Raw genomic sequence first — 23,170 nt, 5'->3', positions numbered from 1 at the left:
TTGGCCAGAGTTTCCTGTTTATTTGCTAAATACATGCAAGCACTGTGGTTGGCACTGGGGGCCAAGTCATTGGACGTAGTTTCCATCTTTGAGCTCACAATCTCCCAGCGGGGGCCACAGTAGGATGTGATGGGGTCCTGGGGTGGGGGGCTGTAGAATGAGGAGGCAGGTGCCTGGGGGAGGCTGAGCCTCAGTGGATGAGGTTGCCCAGGGGGCCCACCCAAACTTTTTTCCCTGTCTTCCCACAGGCACCCACACTAATACAGTGAAACTGTGTCAAGCACCTACTATGTATCTGGCTCTGATATCACCAGGGGTCCCAAGGTGAACAAGACAGCTATGATCCTCACCCTCATGGAGTTCATCGTTTAATTTCAGAGACAGATATGAAGTAAATCATTTAACAATTAACAGATATGATCAGTGCTATGCAGAACAAGTACAGGCTGTGTAAGCATGTATAACATGGGAACCCAACTGAGGTGAGGCTGGGGGGGTGGTGCTGCTCTGCAAAAGTGATGTGTAAGCTGAGAACTGAAGGCTGAGAGTTAGGCAGGAGGAACGTGAGAGGAGTCTGAAGTGAGAAGTGAGAAGAGTCTGGGTGAAGGCAGTAAGCCAGGAAGGAGCGGTGCAAGTGAAAAGGCTAGTCACCTCAGGAAGGAAGGTGGGACATTTCTAGAAGAGTCTGGGAGGGAAACAGGGGCCCAATTTGGCAGATTCTGGAAGGCATATTAAGGAATTTGGTTGTTAGTCAAAGGGTTTGCAGGAGCAGTGTAGTGACACAGAAGAGATTTGCTCTGGCATGAGAATTAAAAGCTGACAGGATTCCAGGGAAGGCAGGGCAAGGTTCTGGGGAGGGGGGCGTGGTCTGAGGTCCCTGAGGACATCCAGGCACAGGTGGATATGACAGCCTGGAGTGTTACTAGGTCCTGAGATGACCATTTCTCCAAATTTAGATCGGATGTTCTCTTCCAGGGGAGGAAACTAACAGGGGCCGGTGGGAACCAGGACATGTGATGATTACAAGGCCTCACCTCTGTGACCTTCCTGGTGCATCCCTAAGTGGATCTTTACCACAAGCCTGCACAGGAGGCAGGCAGGAAAGGGCCCATGTTCAAGATATGGAAACTGATGTTTATGGAGGGGCAGTGACTTGCCCAGGAACACACAGTGAAATTCAGGTAGAGGTAGGCTGGTACCAGGCACCCCGAGTCCAGTCCTGGGCCCTCTGCATATGGGCTGCACCTCAATCTCCACCACTTCCATCCTCATCCTCCTTCTGGAGGGGCTCCAGGCAGCCTGGGTCCTTGAACTCTTTCTCCAACTCCGGCTGCCCAGCATCTTCTCCAGGGATTTCACTGGAAGCATCTACATTCGCCTCCATCTTCTCCTTCAGGTTCCGTTTGAAGAAACCAACCTGTAGGAAGACAACACTGGAGTGAACAACGAGCCAGCAGAGCCCTAACTTCTATTCATCCTTCAAATCCCAACTCAAAGGCCGCCTCTCTTGAGAGGCTTTCCTGGACTTCCCCAGCCTCGGTTAGACTCCTGTGTTACAGGCTGCAGAGCATGTTCGCATCCATCCGCCGTAGAGATTGGGAGCATCTCAGAGGCATGGACCATGTGTGTAGTCTGTGCCTCTGTATCCCAGGGTCTGGCCCTCAATACACGGGAAGTTCCTTCTTCTTCTCCCTGGGTACCCAGGTCTGGCTTTGCTAGTGCTTGTTGAGGGATGGGGCAAGTCTTGCTTGCTCTTTAGGCCTCAGCGGGCTTATCTGTAGAAGGGGGAGTAGGCTGAGGTCCCTTCTGGCTTTAACACCCTCTCGTCTTGGTGCTCTGCTCCCTGACTCCATTCAGTTCTGCTTTCCACAGCCTGGTTGGGTGCCCGTTCTTTCCAGAAGCTCCTACCTTGTACAGAGCTATGAAAATCAGGAGCAGCAACAACAGCCCCCCGATTCCACTCAGGACGTAGAGATAGAGCATCTTTTTCTCATATACAAGGTCAACCTTCATGACGACCTGTGGGAGAGGAGAGACAGAAATGCGGGGAGGAAGCTCTTCCCACCCTGGATGCAACGTGTGAATCTGGCCTCAGACTCTAGGTCTTAGCTTTTCCCATCTGGACTGTGTCACGCAGAGCACGGGGCTTGGGACCAGACCCTCCCTCTCTAGTACATCTCCCACCACAGCCACTGTAATGAACCAGCAAACCTGCACCTCAGGCCCCCACTTAAGCTCTTGAAAGGCTTCGCTCAGTCCCAGGATGAAATCCCAACTCAAAGCTTTCCGGAACCTGGCTTCGGTTTACTTTTTCAGCTATCTCTTCCCTTCTGCTCTGAGCTCTCTGCTCTTATTTATTTTTATTTTTTTCCTTTTTCTGGCCATGCATCACAGCCTGCGGACTCTTCAGTTCCCAGACCTGGGGTCGAACCCATGCCCCCTGCATCGGCTGCGTGGAGTTTTAACCACTGGACTGCCAGCGAAGTCCCTGAACTTCCTGCTATTAAACCCACCTCGCCCGCTCTCTCAAAGCTGGGCCCTGCACGTGCTACTCTCTCTGCCCAGAGCACCTTCCCATTGTGCCCCGCCTGCAGGGTAGCGGCCCCTTGGCTGAGCTGCCGTCAAACTCATCCTGGCCTTATGGTTGGTCTGTCTGCCCGCCAGCGGTGGTGGGGAGCTGTGCCAAGGCCAGTGGCTCTGGCTGAGAGGAGCTTCTTATGGCACTAACGCCCCAACCTTCTCCTCCCTGGCTTCCCACACTCCCAGCTTCCGCTCTCCTAGCTCTGCCCTGGGGCTCCTCCCACCCCTCTGCTCTCCCCTGTTCCTGGGGCTTCTGAGGCAGAGATACCTGGGCCATGGAGGCGTTGCTGCCATAGAGGTGAAAGTGCTTGCTGCTGTTGAAGGAGATGGAGAGGGAGCTACAAAGGCTCAACATGGAGGAGGCCTGTGGGAGGCAGGGGTGCAGGAGGGGCAGCTATCAGGCCGGAGGGAAGGAGGACTCGGGACCCCCTGACTTCTGCCCCCCCAGCACAACTCAAGGGGCAGAGGCAGTGGAAGGGTCCTGGTGGGCACATTGTCTCTACTCCATTCTCTCCTGGAGTGTCCTAACGTGCCGCTTGTTACTGTGGGAAGGAGGTTTTTCCTACAAAGAACTTGTAAGAACCATCCGTGAGTGAGTGAGTGATAGTCACTCAGTCATGCCCGACTCTTTGAGACCCCATGGACTGTAGCCCGCCAGGCGCCTCTGTCCATGGAATTCTCCAGGCGAGAATAATGGAGTGGGTTGCCATGCCCTCCTCCAGGGGATCTTCCCGACCCAGGGATCAATGCCAGGTCTTCTGCATTGCAGGCAGATTCTTTACCGTCTGAACCACCAGGGAAGCCCTAAGAACCATCGGTCGGCCCATGAAAACAGTCCTGCAAATTTTAAACAAATGTTGGCCCTCTTTCATCTGCAACTGTGTAAATGTCGGGGACATTTCCTCAAGACAGAACAACAAAAAAAAGGCAGGTCTGCTGGAAGAACCTACTCTCACCTCTTGAGGCCAACCCCCCTGCCAACCATTTGGGGTCTGTGGCCAGTGGGTGCTTCCTACCTTGATCGTCCCCCTCAACTCCACCGTCCCATTCACTTGGACAAGGATCTCCTGCCTGAAGTCGATTGGGCAGCGGAACTCAGTTCCAAACGAGCAAGGCTGATGGGAAGAAGGAAAGCAGGGAGTCAGAGAGGTCTCTTTCCACCTGCCCCCTGCCCAGCCCCTGCCCCGCCCCTGCTGCAGTTGCTGAGGTCACGGCCGGTACCTCAGCCACATCAGATGGACTCTCCAGATTTCTGGGGCTGCAGTTGACTGGAGGCTCCTGGGAAGGAGGAGTCAGGGTCTTCAGTTAGTCCAGAGCTGAGAGGATGCTGGCCCCTTGAGCCCAGACCCATCATTCCTCCCCACCTCTCAGATACCACCTTGTCTCCCAGTTCACCCCTGCTTGGTTCTTGGCAGGTTCAATCAGTCCACTACCATCTCTACCCATCTCTCGCCCCTCATTCCCCATCAGGAGCTCCCCCGCACAGACCTGGGTGCCCTTCCCTCCTCTGGGCCCACTCACCATCTGTATGCTCCACCTGTGGGTGATGAGCCCCTCGCTGTGCACCCGTGGTACCCTAACCAAGGCCTCCAGTGGGGGCACGTTGTCATAGTTAGAAGGCTGGATCCTCACCTGGTACAGAAGACAAGGGGCTGCAAAGCCCTGAATGCCACCCCAACTGTCACCCCAGATCCAATCCTCCTTGGCTGGGGCCCAAGGGCCCCCCTCTTCATTAGGCAGCGGGCCATGGTCAATCACACCCTTAGAGCTTGGGTTCTTCTCTGCTTCCTCCATGTGGCTTACTCTTGCCCATCCTGCAAGATACTGCTCAGACATCATCCCTGAAGGTCTGGCTGACTCCCCCACAGCACTTTTGTTCCCCAGCAAGATAGTAAACCATCTGCTTGTGTGTGTGTGTGTGTGTATCCCCCTAGACTGAGCTGTGTGAGGGCAGGAGCCAGGGATCCTTTCACGTGCACTTCATACGGCCATGACACAGTACGCAGCACATAACCAGCCTCACAAGAGTTGTTTTCTGAATGAGTGGAAGAGGAAGGACATTTAACAAGGACGGATGCAAAAATTATTTGCACAATGCAGGTTGGCAAAGACATTTTGGCAAGTGCACTGGATTAATTTAAGAAACATTTCCTGGGAGTTCACTGGCTTAGTGTTTAGGATTTCAGGCTTTCACTGCTGTGGCCCAAGTTCAATCCCAGGTTGGGGAACTGAGATCCTGCAAGCAGTGCCTTGAGGCAAAAACAATCAAACAAACAAAAACCTAGGTTTTCTCTGAAAGACATGAATTGGATTCCATACCTAACTGAGAACACAATTAGCAGATCAAATGTCTACATAATTGAATCTTAAAATAAATGGGAATTTTCTATTTCAAAAAACCAAAAAAGCATTATAACACTGAAAATCAATTATGCATGAATGCGTGCTAAGTTTTGCGACCCTATGGACCATAGGCTGCCAGGCTCCTCTGTCCATGGGATTCTCCAGGTAAGAATACTGGAGTGGGTTGCCATGCCCTCCTCTAGGGGGTCTTCCCAACCCAGGGATCTAACCTGCATCTCTTATAGTCTCCTGCATTGGCAGGTGGGTTCTTTACCACTATGCCACCTGGGAAGCACATATCAATCATACTTCAGTAAAATAAATACAAAAACCACAAATCAGTGACTTCCCTGGTGGTTCAGTGGTTAAGACTTTGCCTTCTAATGTAAGGGGTGCAGGTTGATCCCAGGTCAGGGAGTTAAGATCCCACATGCCTCAGGGCCAAAAAGCCAAAACAAAAAACAGAAGCCATATAGTCACAAATTCAATAAAGACTAAAAATGGTCCATATCAAAAAAAATTTTAAATATGAGAACAAAACTCAAAAAACTAGGTTCTTTCTTAGAGTACTGGGCTCTAGATTCTGAGTTCTTGAGTTCTGTGATTCCAGAAATAATTTATCCAGGGCTGGAAAGGAGCCGATGAGTATGCTGCCACTGGGAGCGTCTCAGGAAAGGATCACAGAAGGTGGAGGGTTGGGGTCCTTTAGGGACAGGATCTAGTTGGTCTCTGCTGCATACTTAGTTCTTAGGATGGGGCTGCGCCTGGCACTTCTAAGGACTCTTACACATTGAGGTTCATACCTGGTAGATGTGCTTGACATGGTGGATCTTGGGACTCTTGGGGGTGAAACTGATATACAGCGTGGAGTTTTCCTGGCTGCGGAGAGAGAGGAGCAGCTGGAGATGATGGAGAAGACAGCAAACCAGTCACGCGGGGGGCCCAGGGCTAGGGGAAGCCTTGGAGTTGCCAGCCACTGTTCTAGAAATGGCGCAGGTTCGGTCTCACATCATCCTGACGCTGCTCGGCTGTTGCCCTTTGGAAATTCAGGCTCACAGAAGGGGTCGGTCTCACTCAGAGTCCGGCAGTGGGGGGCCAGGGCTGGATCACAGAGGGGTGGCCTTTGGAGCTGTGTTCTCCCCACTAGACACCACCTCGTTGGGGCCTCCGTTGTCCTCTGGACCCCACTGCTTATCCCCTAGAGAACTACACCAGCCTCTGGACCACTCCCCACTCCATCCTTCTAATGACCTTCCTAATCTTGTCATGCATTTCCTTTGAATCCATCAGTGGTTCCCTGGTGCCCACAATGAGTCAGGTCCAGTGTTCCCCCACAGCCAGACCTGCTTGTTTCCTGGTCTACCTGCTGACTGCTCCCCGCTCACACCTGCCACCTCTGGGCCTGCCCACTCCTTGCTCCCCGGATCGGCCCCACTGTTTGCTGCCTCCATGTTGCCCCCTCCACTTGTCTCTCTGATAACCACAGATGCCTTCCTTCCTGGCCCATATCTGAACCACTTCCACCCCCATCCTCCAGACCCCAGTTCGAGCTCCTGTTCCCCACCAACCCTTCCTTCCAAGTGTCCTCCAATCCACATCATCTTTCCTGACTCTAATTCCATATCACGCCTCAGAAAACATCATTGTGTGTGGCATTTATGTTCAAAAGCACCAGGGACGCCGGCTCAGACACCATCCTCATCCTTATCTCATTCAGATGACTTAAAAATGCCACTTCCTTTTTCTGGCTTCCTCCCCTTTTGGTAAACGAGAAAATCCAACAAGTGAGCCCTATGGGTCCTTCCTACCACAACATTCTGAGACTCATTTCCTCTGTGTGTACATGAGTTTGGGCTCTCCTACCTGACCATAAAATCGTGGGCAAGGGTCACGGTGAAAACTTTTCTATCTCTTCTAGCTCTGCTGGCCCCGGGGAAGAGGGAGTCTAGCACAGCTGGAAGTAGTAAAGAGCTTGGCTGGGGTTTGAAGTCAGACAGACTCAAGTTCAGATCCTGGGGTCAGTGCTTCGTAGTTGTCCCCTCTGGGCAAGTTCTTCCCTTCTCTGGGCCTCGTGGTTCATAAGTAAATGGGACAGAGGAAAATGGCTGCCCCACGAGGTATTAAAAGCTCCCAGGAAAGTCCCCAGCTGTGCATCGCAGCTGGTGCAGAAGGTGACACCAGGTCAGTAAGTTTCCATCTGACTCAGACTCAGAACTCTCTGAGGGCCTTTGCTCTACAGAATACTGAAATCTGCTGGGGTTGTGGCTGGAATCAGTTCTTATCGCCCCTGGGCCTCTAGTGGGTGGGGGGAGGGGCAGCCCTGGGAGGAAGGCTGGGGCCCTGCGTGGGGAGGCCGAGGCAGGAGGAGAAGGCGGGGTGGCTGCTCAGGACTCACTCCTTGGTGAGGATGTTGATGGGGTACATGACAGGGATGCTGGCGGTGGCCGAGTTGTCCTCCAGGAGGCTTGAGTTCTCATTGTCGCTGCAGGGGGCAGGATAGAGGGCAGTGTTAGGAGACAGCTTGGCCAGGACTGTGAGACAGTCTGAGGCCAAGGGCGGGTGGAGACGCGGCTGGGGGTCTGCTCACCAGCTCACATTGGCGTGCAGCTCGATCAAATCCCCCCAGGAGCCTTTCTGCAGCGTATTAAACATCACCTGGATATCAACCTGGCAGGAGAAGAGAAGGGTATGAAGAAGGAAGCGGCCTGGGCCTCGGGGGACTGCCTTGGGCCCTCACAGCCCCGTGGCCCCACTGCCATAGTCATAGGAACCTCCCTGGGCTAGGTGCTTCATCCCCACTGTAGAGACGAGGATACCGAGCTTCCGAGTGATTAAGACGCGAGTGTACGGTCACAGTATGTATGACCCAGCCCTGGGTTTCTCCGATTCCAAAGTCCAGCTTCTTGAACATGACACAGGACACCTCTGCACACACTCTCTTGGGGGTAGGGAGTGGGGTACACCTGGCCTTGTCAATCACCTTCCCCTTCCCCAGAGCCAGGAGCTCCCTCCCTCCCCTCCTGAGCTTACAGCCCCTGGCCACTGGGCTCCTGGGGGCTGGAGGCACTCACCATGCTGTCTGCTCCGAAGATGGGAGAGCTCACGTTGCAGGAGAGGGCCCTGCTCTGCAGTATGGCCTCCTCAGGAAGCTCCTCACAGCCCACAGGTACATGGCTGTGGGGCTGGGGGTGAGATGCGAGAGAAGGAGCTTTTTAGTGGGCAAAGCTAAGGGTTCCCCAAAGGCCACTAACCTCTCAGGGCCCACTTCCTCCCTGCCAGGGCCCGTGTAGAGAACAGTCGGGCCAAAGAATCAGGGATTCAGTACAAAGATGTTCACTGTAATGACTTCCCTGTGGTCCAGCATTTAAGAATCCTCCTGCCAATGCTGGAGACGTGGGTTCCATCCCTGGTCTGGGAAGATCCTACTTGTGGGGGGCAAACAAAGCCTGTGCGCTGCAACTACCGAGCTGGTGATCTAGAGCCCACGTCTCAACTCCTGAAGCCCATGCGCCCTAGAGCCTGGGCTCCCCAACAAGAGAAGTCACCGCAGTGGGAAGCCCGAGCACTGCAACTACAGAGGAGCCCCTGCTTGCCGAAACTAGAGGAGGTCCACACACAGCAAAGAAGATCCAGTGTAGCCAAATAAACAAATAAAGTTTTAAAAGAGATGTTCGCATATGTATGACTGAGTCCCTTCACTGTTCACCTGAAACTACCACTATGTTTTTCATCGGCTAAACCCCAATACAAAATAAGTTTAAAGTTTGGGAAAAAAAATAAAGGTACAGGAATTTTTTTTTTAAAACAGTACTTAAAAAACAAAGATGTTCACTGCAATACTATTTATCCTAGGGAGAAACTGGAAGCGATCCAACAAGCCAAAGAGAAGCATGGTTCAGTGAATTGAGGTACAATCACAGGAGAGTTAAAATGCTACATTCACACATTCAGTAACCATTTCCAAAATGTATTTGATCCTGGGCTAAGCAGAACAAAACCCTTTATCTTCATGACTATCTGGAAGGGACAGGTTTCAGCTTAGATTGGGAAGAAAGTTAGACAGGAAATAAGGGTTCAGGCAAGTCGAGTGACTTTCCCACAGTCTCATAATTAGGTAACCTTGGCAGGAATCTGGTAGGAACTTGAACACAGGTCTGTTTAACTCCAGATCTCAAGTTCTTAATAGCTCTACTATGTGTCCCTTAAGGAAGCACTCAGAACTTCCATAGTGGTCCAATGGTTAAGAACCTGCCTGCCAATGCAGGGGACACAGGTTCCAACCCTGGTCCAGGAAGATTCCACATGTGAAGGAGAAACTAAGCCCACGCACCACAACTGCTGAAGCCTGCACGCCCTAGAGCCAGTGCTCCGCAACAAGAGAAGCCAGCGCAGTGAGAAGCCTGTGCACTGCCACGAAGAGTGCCTGCTCACCGCAACTAGAGAAAAACCCGCGCGCACCAACAAAGACCCAATGCAGCCATTAAAAAAATAAATAACAATTTTCAAAAAGAAGCAGTGAATGTTGCTGTATAAGAATAACTCAAGGGTCCATCAACAGGTCAGCAAAATGTGCTATATCCTTGTGATAAAATATTAGCCTTAAACAGGAATGAAATTCATACGCTATCCCAGGGATGAACCTCAAAAACATTAGGCAAAGGTGAAGAACAGTATGCTAAGTGATACAAAACACAAAAGGACAAGCATTATATGACTCAAGGTATACAAAATATCTAGAGATGGCCAATTCATTGAGACAGAAAATAGATTAAAGGTTACCAGTGGCAGAGAGTGGGGAATGGGAGTTATTGCTCGTGGGTACAGAACTTTTTTTGGAAAGTTCTGGAAACTTTTTCAGATAGATAGTGGGGATGGTTGCATGAACTGTGAGTGTACTTTTTTCTTGTTGTACACCTTCCACTTATACAGTGCTTTCTGTCAATTATATCTCAATAAAACTGGAATTAAAAAATAAAAAACCCAGGCCATTCCTCGAAAACATGTTGGTCACCTTTAGGAGGAAGGTGGCTCCATCTCTCTGAATCTGTGTACTTCTTTTTGGTCCCCAGGTCCTTAAGCCTCTGTCACACTCTCCATCTCATGCGACCTTCTCTCTAATCCCATGACATCCCCAGCTTCACCTCTTGTTGGCAAATCTGAGGCTCACAGAGCATGAACCTTGTATCTTAGTTCTCACAGTTCATGGGTGGCCATCAGGCTGAGAACCCAGACGTGATCTGAACCCACATCTGCAGGCTGTCCTGGCCGCCTGGGGCTCCAGGAGGCTGCAGATGCTGCAGGACTAGCCTGGCGCCTGGTCTGTGGGCAGGCCCTGCCCTCTCACTCACCTTGAGCGCCTCCACTTTGCGGAATGAGAGTCCCTGGGGGAAGCTCAGGGTGACCTGGACCCAGTAAGCATCTTCTGCTGTGTTCCGCAGTGTCAGCCTCACAGAGAGGCTGGCGGAGGGGGTCAGATGCAGGATTTTGGATCTGAGGGGAAATCAGGGCAAAGTTATGGGAGTCCATGAAAGAAACAGGATCAGAGGTGGAGGCTTTCAGAACTGAGGGATCCGGTAGGCCAGAAAAAAGAAACATAGCAAAATGTGCTCCTATGCACAGGCTTTAAGTTTTGCCATCTCCTCTATTCCTGATAGGAGGGCTGCAATGAACCAGCATTTCTCAGAGGAGGAATCTAAGGCCCAGATGACAAATAAGAGTCAGTGTCCATGGGGGTCTTCAGACCGTCACATCATACAAATACTACTTCTTTCTTTTCTTTTAAAAATTACTTATATATTTATTTATTTTTGGCTGCTTCAGGTCTTGATTGTGGCATGGGGGCTTAGTTGCCCTGAGGCATGAGGGATCTTAGTTCCCTGACCAGGGATTGAACCCGGATTCTTTCTTTTTTTTTTTGAACCCGGATTCTTAACCACTGGACCACCAGGGAAATCCACCCTGTGTTCCTTCTATAGCCAGGAGCTGCCTCGGGAAAACATTGGGTGAAACAGGAGGGCCCGGGGGTGGGAAGCCTTACAGACCTCATGTCGGAGAAGGCCAGCTTCAGGTCTGCCTCACAAGTCTTGTCCTCTCCGCAGTTCTTCTCAAAAGGAATCTGAAAGACCAAGTAGAAAGGACCTGGAGGCTCAGGTCCCCACACCCAGGAGGGCTGGCCCCCGCCTCTCTGTCTGCCCCTCTGCCCCTCTTACCTCCTTGGTCTCCAAGTGTGGTGAGGGTTTCAGGATGGGCTGGATGTCCCTGCCCTGCTGAGCACGGAGGAGGGGGAGACAGGAGTAGGTGGTTGAGGCAGCAGAGCTGGAGGGCTCAGAGCCAGGGCTCAGCTGGGGGGTGGGGTGTGGTTGCATCCCTCCCAGGAGCCAAAGCCTTCCCAGTGTGGGCCCCACCTCCCAACTCAGCCTGAGGCTGTCTGTGCCGCCCTCCTCTGGAGGCAGCTCCTCGAGGGAGGCTCAGCACGTGTGTCCACTTCCCATCCTGGCCAGGAGATCTGGGCCTTGACCACGCATTCCCCTAGCTTTCCCCAGCCCAACTTCTCTGCTCTCAGGAGCACCTGGCTGCACAGCATCTAGGCTCTTCTGCTGGGGAATAGCTCTTCCTGTGGTTCTTTCGTGTGAGTCCCACTTCCCTTCTAGAATAGCTCTCCAGCTCTTATTAGATCAAGGCCAGTTTTTTCAATGTTTCTAGAATTTCTGCTCTGGACCAGACTCCCATGTGCATGCATGCTCAGTCCCCTCAGTCATGTCCGACTCTCTGTGACCCTGTGAACCGTAGCCCCCCAAGCTCCTCTGTCCATGGGATTCTCCAGGCAAGAATACTGGAGTGGGTTGCTATTTCATCCTTCAGGAGATCTTCCCAACCCAGGGATCAAACCTGAGTCTCTTATGTCTCTTCCATTGGCCACCTGGGAAGCCCCCAGACCCCCCCCCACACCAGAGAACAAAACAGACACCCTGCCCTTCCTCCCAATCTGGTGAGAGAAAGGGCCAGGCACCCTCAAGCGTGAGGGTGGGACAAGTACAGGATGTGTTTAAAGGGTGTAGAAGGGCACTCTCCCATGCTTGGAGATCAGGGAAGCTTCCTGAAGGGATGGCATCACAACTGAAATATAAAGGATGAGGAGGAGGGAGCCAGGTGAAGAGGATGGAGAGAGAGGAAGAAAGAACAGCTTACACCGAGACCAAGGCAAGAGAGACTGCCCGCGTAAGGTGTAAGGAGCAGAGAGGTGCTCAGACCGGCTGGGGTGCCACCTGTCAGGAGGTGTCCAGATGCGGGGTCCAAGTCCCCCTGGCCTGACAATTCATATTAGGCAGTGGAGGGTAATGGGGTCACAGAAATATTTTATGGGTGATCCTCTGTATGTTCTAGAGAAGACTCCAGCCTCCTCGACTTCTAAGCCACCTGCCAAGCAGCCTCTGACTCTTCCTTAAAGGCAGGGGTCCTGGCATTCTCTGCTGAGTGCTTTCGCCTACCCTCAACATTCACACACAAATTATTCCCACCACCCACCAGAAACTACAGTCGGTCCCCAAAGGGGCATCCAGGGCCTCTGTCTTGCTCAGTTGTCCTGACAGAAGCTAAGCCCACCTTCTCATTGTCTCCAAAATTAAAACCATGCCTCTCCTCCCCACAAAGTCCACTCATTCTGTGAGATCCAGAACCAGTGACAGTTCCCCCAGGAAGCCTTTTTGACAACTGTGACCTCAGGTCTCTTTTTAACCCTGAGTTGCCACCCCACACAGTTTGTCTTTTCTTTTAATTAGTACCAGGGGGAGAAACTGCTGGTTGTCCCTGTACATCCTGAGTGCGTGGCAGGTTGGGGAGTGGGGCACTGGCAAAACCCACATGGTGCTTAGCAGTCACCATGCTCCAGCTCTGAAGGGGCCCACAATGCTGGGACTCACTTCAGAGCAGAGACAGTGCCGGAGTAAGACAGAACCTGCTTGCGCCGGGGCAGGGGAAAAAAAATCCAGGGGTCTTGGCTGGTGGCTCAGTGGTGAAGAATCTGCAGCCAGTGCAGGAGACAGGGGTTCGGTCCCTGGTCCAGGAAGATCGCCCAGGCTTGGGAGCAACTAAGCCACAACTATTGAACCTATGCTCTAGAGCTTGGGAGCCACAATTGCTGAGGCCATGTGCCTGCACCCTGGAGCCCATGCTCTGCAGTAAGAGAAGCCAGTGCAAAGAGAATTGTGAGCACCACGGCTAGAGAGTAGCCCCCACTTGCTGCAATTGGAGCGAAGCCTGTGCCGTGGCAAAGACCCGGCACAGCCATAAATAAAACAATAAACAGCTTTGGCTGGGTCTGTAATCAACCAAGAATATTCCTTTAAAAAAAAAATCCTCATCTTCAGGCTTCCAGGCCCAGGTTCCTTCCATCAGACCCTGCTCCCTTCCAACAGAAGCTAAACCAGTGGCTGAGTGTCAAGGATTTGAGAAGAGGAAACCAGGCTTTTGGTGCTGGGCAGGGAGCATGTGATCAGGTAGACAAAGATAGACAGGGTTTTCCTCTTCTTTTCCATAACAAGGGCACCCCAGTGAGGCTCTGCGGGAACTACCTGCCCCCTCAGTGGAGTATCCTTTGGCAAGGCTGATCAAGGTGCCCTGTTCTTCCACAGATATGGTCCTAGGCCTTCTGGTGTTCTCTCCCTGGAATTTGAATCTCTCAGACATTTGCCTCCTGTTGGAAGCCTAATGAGGCTTCCCAAGTGGCCCAGGGGTAAAGAATTTGCCTGCCAGTGCAAGAGACGCAGGTTCAATCCCTGGGCCGCGAAGATCCCCTGGAAGAGGAAATGGCAACCCACTTCAATATTCTGGCCTGGGAAATCCCATGGACAGGGGAGCCTGGCAGGCTATACAGTCCATAGCATTGCAGAGTCAGATACAACTGGGCAAGAGAAGCCTAATGAAGTCTGAAGCTGATGCGCTGAGGGACTGGGAGAAGATTCACAGAAGGGGCCATGCCCTGGGCAGTCCATCCGTTATTTCTTCCTACTGAGAGCCCCTAGAGACTCTACCCACGCTGGTCCCCCATCTTTCCAACCCCAGTTTTCCTAATGTCTTGTAAGTACAAAACTCCCATAGACTCCTTCCTGCTTAAGTAAGCATATTTCATTTCTACTGCTTGAATCCAATATAATACAATCCTGCCAAATCGAATTTCTATTCTCCCCTGTTTACTATCAATTCCCCCAACTCCTCTGTTCTTACCGCCCTTGGGTCCCTCGGTGTCCCTTCTTCCTCCCAGAGAGAGTAACTTAGGGAGACGTTGATGGGAGAGATGAGATCTTGAATGCATATCTGAGGACCACAAGAATACATCCCTTGTCAAGAGTTTAACCTTTACAACACTTCCAGTGAAAGACACACCTTGTCCGTACTTTATAAATGAGGGAATTCCAGCAGCTAGCTGTCTGAGAACTTACCAGTGGGAATATGTTTACTACACATCGGGTGTTTGTGAAATGCCTGACTTGCTTTTCTGTCAGTGTTCATCTCTCAGCCCCAATTCCAAGGCAGATATCAGCCATCAACCACAGTGCTTTTCCTCCCTGAGTCCTAACAGAAGCCCCCAGATCTTTGCCGAACTCATCTAGGTAACAACTATCAAAGTTTGCACAAAGAAAAAATACTCTAGAATAACCAGAATATCTTAGGTCCTCCAGAACAGGAGTGGGTCTTAGTCTTTTTAAAAAATTAATTAATTTGGACATCTTGGGTCTTAGTCATGGCACCCAGGATCTTTAGCTGTGGCATGTAGGATCCTAGTTCCTGGACCAGGGCTTGAATCTGCGTCCCCTGCATTGCAAGGGGGATTCTTTTTTTAAAAATTTATTTAATTGTGCACTTTATTTCTATTATTATTTTTTAAAATTTTTTATTAAAGGATAATTGCTTTACAGAATTTTGTTGTTTTCTGTCAAACCCTCAACATGAATCAGCCATAGGTATACATATATCCCCCTCCCTTTTGAACCTCCCTCCCATCTCCCACCCCCATCACTCCCCTCTAGATTGATACAGAGCCCCTGTTTGAGTTTCCTGAGCCATACAGCAAATTCCCGTTGGCTATCTATTTTACATACGGTAGTGTAAGTTTCCATGTTACTCTTTCCATACACCTCACCCTCGCCTCCCCTCTCCCCATGTCCATAAGTCTATTTTCTATGTCTGATTCTCCATTGCTGCCCTGTAAATAAATTCTTCAGTACCATTTTTCTAAATTCTGTATATATGAGTTAGAATATGATATTTATCTTTCTCTTTCTGACTCACTTCACTCTGTATAATAGGTTCTAGGTTCATCCACCTCATCAGAACTGACATGCGTTCCTTTTTTGTGGCTGAGTAATATCCCATTGTGTATATGTACCACAACTTCTTTATCCATCATCTGTCGATGGGCATCTAGGCTGCTTCCATGTTCTAGTTATTGTAAATAGTGCTGCAATGAACAATGGGATACATGTTTCTCTTTCAATTTTGGTTTCCTCAAGGTATATGCCTTCAAGGGTGATTCTTAACCACTGGACCACGAGGGAAGTCCAGAGTCTTGGTCTTTTATGTTATTATTAATACCAGTGCCTGACACTTCGGAGACATTCAGATTATACTTAGGTAACATTTCCCCCAACTTGAAGAGGTAGGTATCATTATCCTCAAATTATACACAAGGAAAATGAAGTATAAAAAGGTGACACATTTCCCTAAGGACCAGAACTAGGTAGTGAACCCAGACCCTTCCAACTCCCAAGCCTAAAGTCTTTCTATGATGTCACAGTGCCTCTTGTCTGGCTAATTTCTATTTAAAATGTCTAAATTCTATGGTGGGGATTTGCAGTATGAGACAGACAAGCTCTGAATGAAGTAAGATTGTCAGTGATAATTGTTGAAACCAGGAGATGGATATTTGGGATTTCATTGAACTATTTTTTCTACTTTTGTATGTCCAAAATTTCCCTTAATAAAAAACTAAAAACAAACTTACACACCAATTTTATACTCAGTTTCTTATGAAATACTTAAGAGACCAGGATAAAATCTAGTATCAATTCTATTTCACACAGGATGGTTGTCAACAAACTGAATTTGGATATTTTAGCAGTTATTTAAACTAATAACTTAAAAAAATTCTTTTGGGGATGGATGCTAATAATAAATGACGATGTATACCTGGAAAATAGTGACACACTGCCATGCCTGAATATTCCATAAGACTACATATTCTGTAGCCATTAAAAATAATCTGCGGATTTCTCTGGCAGTCCAGTGGTTAAGACTCTGAGCTTCCAATGCTGGGGGTAAGAGTTTGATCCCTGATTGATTGGGGAACTAAGATCCCACATGCTGCTCGGTATGGCTCCCCCCCAGAATCAATAAATCTGAAAGCTAGACTGCAGCATTGATATACAATGTGTGAATAGAGTATGGGAAAAATGGTAAGCATTTTACAGTTGTAGTCATGTTAAAAATGCCTGTGGACGTGGATTAAGGACTCTAAGATAACATGCTGAAGGTATAGTTACTACTATGGTACAAAGAGGAAATGGTAGGACTGGGAGATCAAGGTGACCTGTGACCCTCACTGGACAATGATGGAGCTGAGCCTGGCACTGGGGCTGCCTCCCACTGTGGTCAGCTCATCCACCCCTCCCCTGCCCCAAGCAGCCTTGCTGGCTCCTCACCGGGAAGTGGAACCAGAACATAAAGCAGGACTTGACAGAGGTGACAGCTGTGTTCCCGTTGAGTTCGTGTTTCCCTCCTGGGAACAGCCCTCGGCTTCGGGTCCGATGGCCGTCCAGCTGCAGAGTGTAAGTGAGGTTGGCAACCAGGTGCCCTGGGCAGGGTGGAAAGGCAAGACGTGAGTGGTGGCAGATCCTGGGGCCAGGGGCTGGGATTGGGGGCCACCCAGAGGACAGCACTGACCTTCGAAGGTGGAGATGAGAGACTTGACCTGGAAACAGACTGTGATGTTAACGCCTTCCTTCTCCTGGTTGCTGGTGGAATAGGAGCACTCGACTTCACGTACTGGGATCTCGGCCGGGGAGAAGGACATGCTTGTGATGATGTCTACCACAGGCCGGGAGCTGCAGGGCAGGAAACAACCAACACTCTCCCTTGGCCTCAGCTGCCACCCCCAATCAGACCTGGGGCTCCAGCAGAATCCAGAGGACTTCCCTTCCCCACTGCAGACCTCATTGTCACTGTCTCTTTGCAACAACAATAATAATGATCATTCATTAGGGCTCCCCATAATGATAATTCATCCTACCAGCCTTCTGACCTATTTTCCATACAGAAGAGTGAGTTTCTAAAGAAAGAAGTCAGGGAAATCCCTGGTTGCTCAGTGGTTAGGGCGCCAAGCTTTCACTGCCAAGGGCCCAGGTTTGATCCCTGGTGGGGGAACTAAGATATTGTACTACTTCAATGCCAGTAATCTTGCAAGGATGCCCCATGATATTCAGAGTAAAATCCAGACTTTTCACTGTCTTTTCATACCACCTGCCTCTCCAGTTTTACCACCTACCACACTGACCCTCTTTCAGTTCCTTACCCTCTTTCAGTTCCATCATACTTGTTTTTTTTTTTGTTTTTAGTAATTTTTAAAATATCTTGGCCTGATTTATTTATTTATTTTTACATTGTGGCCTCAAGGCATGTGGAATCTTAGTTCCCCAACCAGGGATCAAACCTGTATCCCTTGAAGTGGAAGCTTGGATTCTTAACCACTGGACCACCAGAAAAGTCTTGACATGTCATACTTTTGCCTGCCTTATAGCCTTGGCACCTCCTGGGCTTTCAACATAGAAAGCTCTTATCCCAGATTTCTGCAAGCCTGGCTCTTTCTTACCTTTCAAGTCCCAGCTCCTCAAACAGGCCTTTCTTGGCCATCCAGCCTATCGTAGTTCTCCCCTGCTATTCTCTCTCACAGAACCCTGTTCATGTCCCTAGTGGCACTTACCACAGTTATAGTTACCTATTTATTGTACTTTTTTATTATATGTTCCCCCCCACCCCATACACCCCGCAGTCAATGCCTGTTTCAGTACTGAAGACAGCAGGTGCATCAAGTATTTAGCATGATGTCATTCACTATGTGACATGACATGAGGCTTCCAGTGACTCTAAAACATGCGTCAGGCAGGAAATGCCATTACAGTTTCAAAGATGACTAAAACCTTGAGGTCCGGAGCAGCTAAGTGACTGGGGTAAGATGACCCAAGAAGTTAATAACGGTCTTTGACTTGAACTCAAATGACCAGGTTCTAAAGCTATCACATGCTTCAGTAGGAGGTTTTAGTGTCAGACAGTTGTTGTTTAGTTGCTAAGTTGTGTCCAGTTCTTTGAGACTCCATGGACTGCAGCCCACCAGGCTCCTCTGTCCATGGGATTTCCCAGGCAAGAATACTGGAGTGGGTTGCCGTTTCCTTCTCCAGGGGATCTTCCCGACCCAGGGATCAAACCCACGTCTCCTGCATTGGCAAGCGCATTCTTTACCACTGAGCCACCAGGGAAGCCGGTGTCAGACTTCAGTTCAAACCACAATCTGCCACTGAACAGCAGCTGTGTAATCTGGAGTAAGACACGAAGCTGGTATAGGAGAACCAGGTTCACAGGGTTGGGCTGAAGACCAAATGTGCTGATGGCGATAGCATTTAGCATGACGCCTACTACACCACAACTGCTCAAAAGATGAGAGCTGCAACCATCCCCAGGTAGGACTCAGGAGTCCCATCTTACCTGAGCACAATCACCTGGCCCTCAGCCCCCACAGCCACATCTGCCAGGCCATCCCCGCCGAGGTCCTTCACCCCGTGGATGGAGCGTCCAAACCATTGAATTCCTGAGAACATCTGGGTCCCTTCTATCCGCTGAAGCCAAGAGAGAAATTCATGCTAAGCTAGCGGAGAGGATGGGCAGAAGGGTGGGAAGAGCTGGACTGGGGAGCAGGATAGGGGTTTGAAAGCTTCCAGGGGCCTGGGAATGGGTTTTGATTGGCAGGTCAGGATCCTCACCTGACTGGGCCGGGGGCTCAGCCCCCCTTGCTGCCCATTGAAGATGTACACAGCCCCCTGCTCCTCCAGAGGGGCTCCCACAGCCACGTCCGTCAGCTCATCCCCATTGATGTCTGTCAGGGCAGCGATGGCGGCTCCAAATCGTCCAAGGGGGTAGCCGGTCTCCCCTTGCAGCTCTGAGACCATTTGGAACCCCAGCTGGGAAGGAGCAAGGCGACAGGTTGCGCCTCAGTCACTCAGTAAGCTTTCACAGGGTAAGGCACTGGATCTGGAGTGTGTGTGCCCGCATCAGTCGTGTCCGACTCTTTGCAACCCCATGGAACGTAGCCCACCAGGCTCCTCTGCCCATGGGATTCTCCGGCCATGAATACTGGAGTGGGGTGCCATTTCCTTCTCCACTGGACAGGAAGAACACTACAGAAATACTGGGTGTGGTCCTTTCCAGAACTGGAACAGTGCTGTCACATCAACCTGGGTTCAAGTTCCAGCTCCCGCTTTTTTTATTTGGCAGAGGTCTAACTGCTGGACCATCAGGGAACTCCCCACCCTTGCTCTCGGTATGACTTCGTGCCTTTGGAAAGTTGCCCAACTATGCTGAGCTGCAACATTTCCATTCATAAAGCTCATAGTGTCCCAGAAAGTGATTATGAGACTCAAACGAGGTATCCTACATATAAAAAGTTTGGCACTGGGCCTGGCACACATTTTAGCCACCCCTGCATACTAGCTATTGTTTGTCATTGTTCTAAAGGTCTGATTAACACAGGGTCAGACAGGAAACATTCAGAATAACTGAGACCTGAGAAAGCCTGGGAGTCTCTCGCTCGTTCTGTGCTTAGTTTTCTGGTCCCCACCTGTATTTTCTGGTAGATAAACACCCGGCCTCCTCTCTGCTCCCCATAGTACAGGGGGGCTGCAATCAGCAACAGCTCTGTCTCCCCATCTCTGTCCACGTCAACGCCACACAACTCGCCACCAAAATAAGAGCCAACCTGCAAGGAGAGGAAAATGTTTGAGGAAGAAATCCAGAGCCACACACCTCTTTCCTCATCAGCTGCACCACATCCATCCTACTCCAAGCCCTCAAATAAAGGTGCAAGTCCTGGATCCTGAGACAAGCTAGGACCTGTGACACCTTGGGCTGCAGCGTTGCAATGCTTGGACCTGCACACATCTCTTTGTATTTTATACAAAGAAATTGTGTGAGACTAAATTTAACTGTGTATGTGCCCGCAGTTGGGTCAAATTCTGGACAAATGATACAAAGAGACCAAAAAAACCTAACTGCGGCTTTTGAAGAGCCTGGAGCAAAAACAGGGGGTTGGGAGCAAAAGCAGGGTAATGCACATGCCCCCGGCACCCAACACCACCTAAGGAGTGGGCAAACCACCTAAGTCAGCCCTCCCTCATAGAAGGAACCCTACCCTCACCTCACAGAAGGAACAAGTCTGCCCCCTCTTGGGGAGCAAGCCCACAAGGGAACCTGTTGTTCTTGATCTGCCCTGCTGCATCAAGGACCCCAGTAAAGCCACGCCTGAGTTTCTTGTCCGGCCTCTGATCAATTTCAATTGATGAAGGAGGCCAAGTAACAATCCAGCTTAGAGCCCATATGAATTTAGACAAGCGGGGTTCTTTTTGTTTGTTTGTTTAGTTGTGGCCCGTGGGCTTAGTTGCTCCACGGCATGTGGGATCTTCCCGGACCAGGAATCAAACCCATGTCCCCCCGCATTGACAGACGGATTCTAATCCACTGTACCACCAAAGAGTCCAAATTGGGTTCTTAAATTGGCAAGAAAGTGAAAGTGTTATTCGCTCAGTCGTGTCCGACTCTTTGCCACCCCATGAACTGTAGTCTGCCAGGCTCTGCTGTCCTGGGATTTCCCAGGCAAGGATACCGGAGTGGGTAGCCATTACCTTCTCCAAGGGATCTTCTCGACTCAAGGATCGAACCTGGGTCTCCTGCATTGCAGGCAGATTCTTCACCATCTGGGCCACCAGTTCAGTTCAGTTGCTCAATCATGTCCGACTCTGCCACCCCATGGACTGCAGCATGCCAGGCTTCCCTGTCCATCACCAACTCCAGGAGCTCACTCAAACTCATGTCCATTGAGTTGGTGATGCCATCCAACCGGCTCATCCTCTGTCGTTCCCTTCTCCTCCTGCCTTCAATTCTTCCCAGCATCAGGGTCTTTTCCAATGAATCAGTTCTGTGCATCAGGTGGCCAAAGTATTGGAGTTTCAGCTTCAGCATCAGTCCTTCCAATGAATGTTGAGGATTGATTTCCTTTAGGATTGACTGGTTGGATCTCCTTGCGGTCCAAGGGACTCTCAGGAGTTTTCCCCAAGACCACAGTTCAAAAGCATCAATTCTTTGGTGTTCAGCTTTCTTTATAGTCCAACTCTCACATCTATACATGACTACTGGAAAAACCATAGCTTAGACTAGATGGACTTTTGTTGGCAAAGTAATGTCTCTGCTTTTTTAATATGCTGTCTAGTTTGGTCATAGCTTTTCTTCCAAGGAGCAAGTGTCTTTTAATTTCATTGCTGAAGTCACCATCTGCAGTGATTTTGGAGCTCCCATACCCCCCAAAAAAAGTCTCTTGCTGTATCCATTGTTTCCCCATCTATTTGCCATGAAGTGATGGGACTAGACGATCAGCCATCAGGGAAGCCCCTAAATTGGCAAGAGGGGATGATAGAACACCCCAGAGGCTTTGTGGGGAACAAATGTGACAGTGGTTGGCATAGGGCCACCACACAACAGGTGCATGAGTGTTCAGAAGACGACAGAGAGCATAACTAGTATCACGCCAGCCCCTCATCGACTGATGCCACTGCAGCCACGCTCACCTGGATCCCGTCTATTTTCTGGATCTGGCTCCAGGGTCCTCCTCTCTTTGGCTGTTGGAACAGCAGCACCCGCCCAACATGCTGGTATCTGGGGGCTCCAGTAGCCAGCAATGACATCATCCCTCGGGAGGGCAGCCAGGTCACCGTGTAACCTGAGGAGAGAGAGAGGGAGGGCCTTGGAGTCAGGAACACAAGGGCTGCTGAAAGAAGGTACACCCCAGGGGAAAAGGTGGTGGAGATCCTGGGAAGCTGGGTTAGCAGGAACGATGCACTGAAATCATCAGAAGACCTTCTCCTGAGAAGAGCAGCCATGTGCTCCGAGGGGTACAAATCCTGGCGCCATGGTCCAAAACTATTTCTAAAACCGTGGATAAAACGCATGCGCAGACAAAGCAGCCGCGTGCTAAAGGGTAAACATCTTTCCGAGATTCAGTTCACCTGAGGGTCTGTAAAGGAGACTACCTTCTTTTTAAAGAATGAAATAAAATGTGATATATTAGTAAGAAGAAGGCAAAGTTTGCATGAAGATTAAAAACAGGGCAAGAGAGACCTCAAGACTGCCAGCCTGCCCTATGGATTTCATACTTGGCAGTTCTCACACCGCATGACCCAATTTCTTTCTTTCTTTTTTTTTTAAGAAAAACATTTATTTTTGGCTGAGCTGGGTCTCAGTTGCAGCAGGTGGGGGCTACTCTCCTGTTGTGGTGCAAGGGTTTCTCACTGTGGTAACTTGTCTGTTTCAAGCACAGGCTCTAGAAGGCTTCAGCGGTTGTGGTGCACGGGCTTAGCTACCCCACAGCATGTGGAATCTTCCCGAACCTGGGCTAGAACCTGTGTCCACTGCACTGGCAGGCAGATTCTTAACCAGTGGACCACCAGGGAAGTCTCCAGTTTCTTAAAACCAATCTCTTTATAGATAGATGAGAAAAGAGACAAAAAGAATTATTTATCTTTATAAAGATACAGATCTAGATATATCCTGTTGGCTTTGTTTCCTCCGGAGAATGCTGACTGATAATATACATTTGTGTATGTTATTCTTTACATATATACGTAAAGAGAGATAAATCAAAAGTGGCCAATGTTAATAACTGATAAGGTGAAAAGTATATGGGTGTTCACTGTACTGTTAACTTTTCTCAAAAGTTTGAAAATTTTTTCATAAAAATTTAATAGAAAAGATTGAAATGAAAAGATTATACAAATCAATCAGCCTCGAGACATAGCCTAATAAAAATACTGAAATGTAAACATAAAGAGCTGGGGTGACAGAGAATGAGATGGTTGGATGGCATCACTGATTCAAAGGACATGAGTCCGAGCAAACTCCGGGAGATGGTGAAGGCCAGGGAAGCTTGGCACGCTGC

General features: G+C 49.9%; 1 protein-coding gene across 3 annotated transcripts in view; it reads right to left on the bottom strand.

The window, feature by feature from the left end:
• Nucleotides 1–23,170, bottom strand: part of ITGAL (integrin subunit alpha L) — a 43,145-nt gene continuing 19,975 nt past the window's right edge. The window contains exons 12-31 of one of the 3 annotated variants that reach the window (XM_069570896.1): nucleotides 21,804–21,955; nucleotides 19,805–19,942; nucleotides 18,951–19,148; nucleotides 18,676–18,806; nucleotides 16,861–17,021; nucleotides 16,620–16,771; nucleotides 14,146–14,235; nucleotides 11,133–11,189; nucleotides 10,965–11,038; nucleotides 10,272–10,413; nucleotides 7,995–8,105; nucleotides 7,511–7,590; nucleotides 7,319–7,405; nucleotides 5,727–5,802; nucleotides 4,102–4,212; nucleotides 3,802–3,858; nucleotides 3,597–3,695; nucleotides 2,849–2,944; nucleotides 1,909–2,019; nucleotides 1–1,417 (exon numbers count right to left, since the gene is read on the bottom strand). In XM_069570896.1, the coding sequence (XP_069426997.1) occupies nucleotides 1,247–1,417; nucleotides 1,909–2,019; nucleotides 2,849–2,944; nucleotides 3,597–3,695; nucleotides 3,802–3,858; nucleotides 4,102–4,212; nucleotides 5,727–5,802; nucleotides 7,319–7,405; nucleotides 7,511–7,590; nucleotides 7,995–8,105; nucleotides 10,272–10,413; nucleotides 10,965–11,038; nucleotides 11,133–11,189; nucleotides 14,146–14,235; nucleotides 16,620–16,771; nucleotides 16,861–17,021; nucleotides 18,676–18,806; nucleotides 18,951–19,148; nucleotides 19,805–19,942; nucleotides 21,804–21,955 (2,294 nt within the window). In that variant the 3' untranslated portion in view covers nucleotides 1–1,246. Of the gene's footprint in view, nucleotides 1,418–1,908; nucleotides 2,020–2,848; nucleotides 2,945–3,596; nucleotides 3,696–3,801; nucleotides 3,859–4,101; nucleotides 4,395–5,726; nucleotides 5,803–7,318; nucleotides 7,406–7,510; nucleotides 7,591–7,994; nucleotides 8,106–10,271; nucleotides 10,414–10,964; nucleotides 11,039–11,132; nucleotides 11,190–14,145; nucleotides 14,236–16,619; nucleotides 16,772–16,860; nucleotides 17,022–18,675; nucleotides 18,807–18,950; nucleotides 19,149–19,804; nucleotides 19,943–21,803; nucleotides 21,956–23,170 lie in introns of those variants that run through there. The other 2 variants (XM_069570897.1, XM_070289480.1) reach the window with 2 other exon arrangements.

This window comes from Ovis canadensis, chromosome 24 (genome assembly GCF_042477335.2).
Source record: "Ovis canadensis isolate MfBH-ARS-UI-01 breed Bighorn chromosome 24, ARS-UI_OviCan_v2, whole genome shotgun sequence".
NCBI lineage: Eukaryota > Metazoa > Chordata > Mammalia > Artiodactyla > Bovidae > Ovis > Ovis canadensis.
Note: the sequence above shows the minus strand (reverse complement) of the source record. Positions and strands in the feature narration are given on the sequence as shown.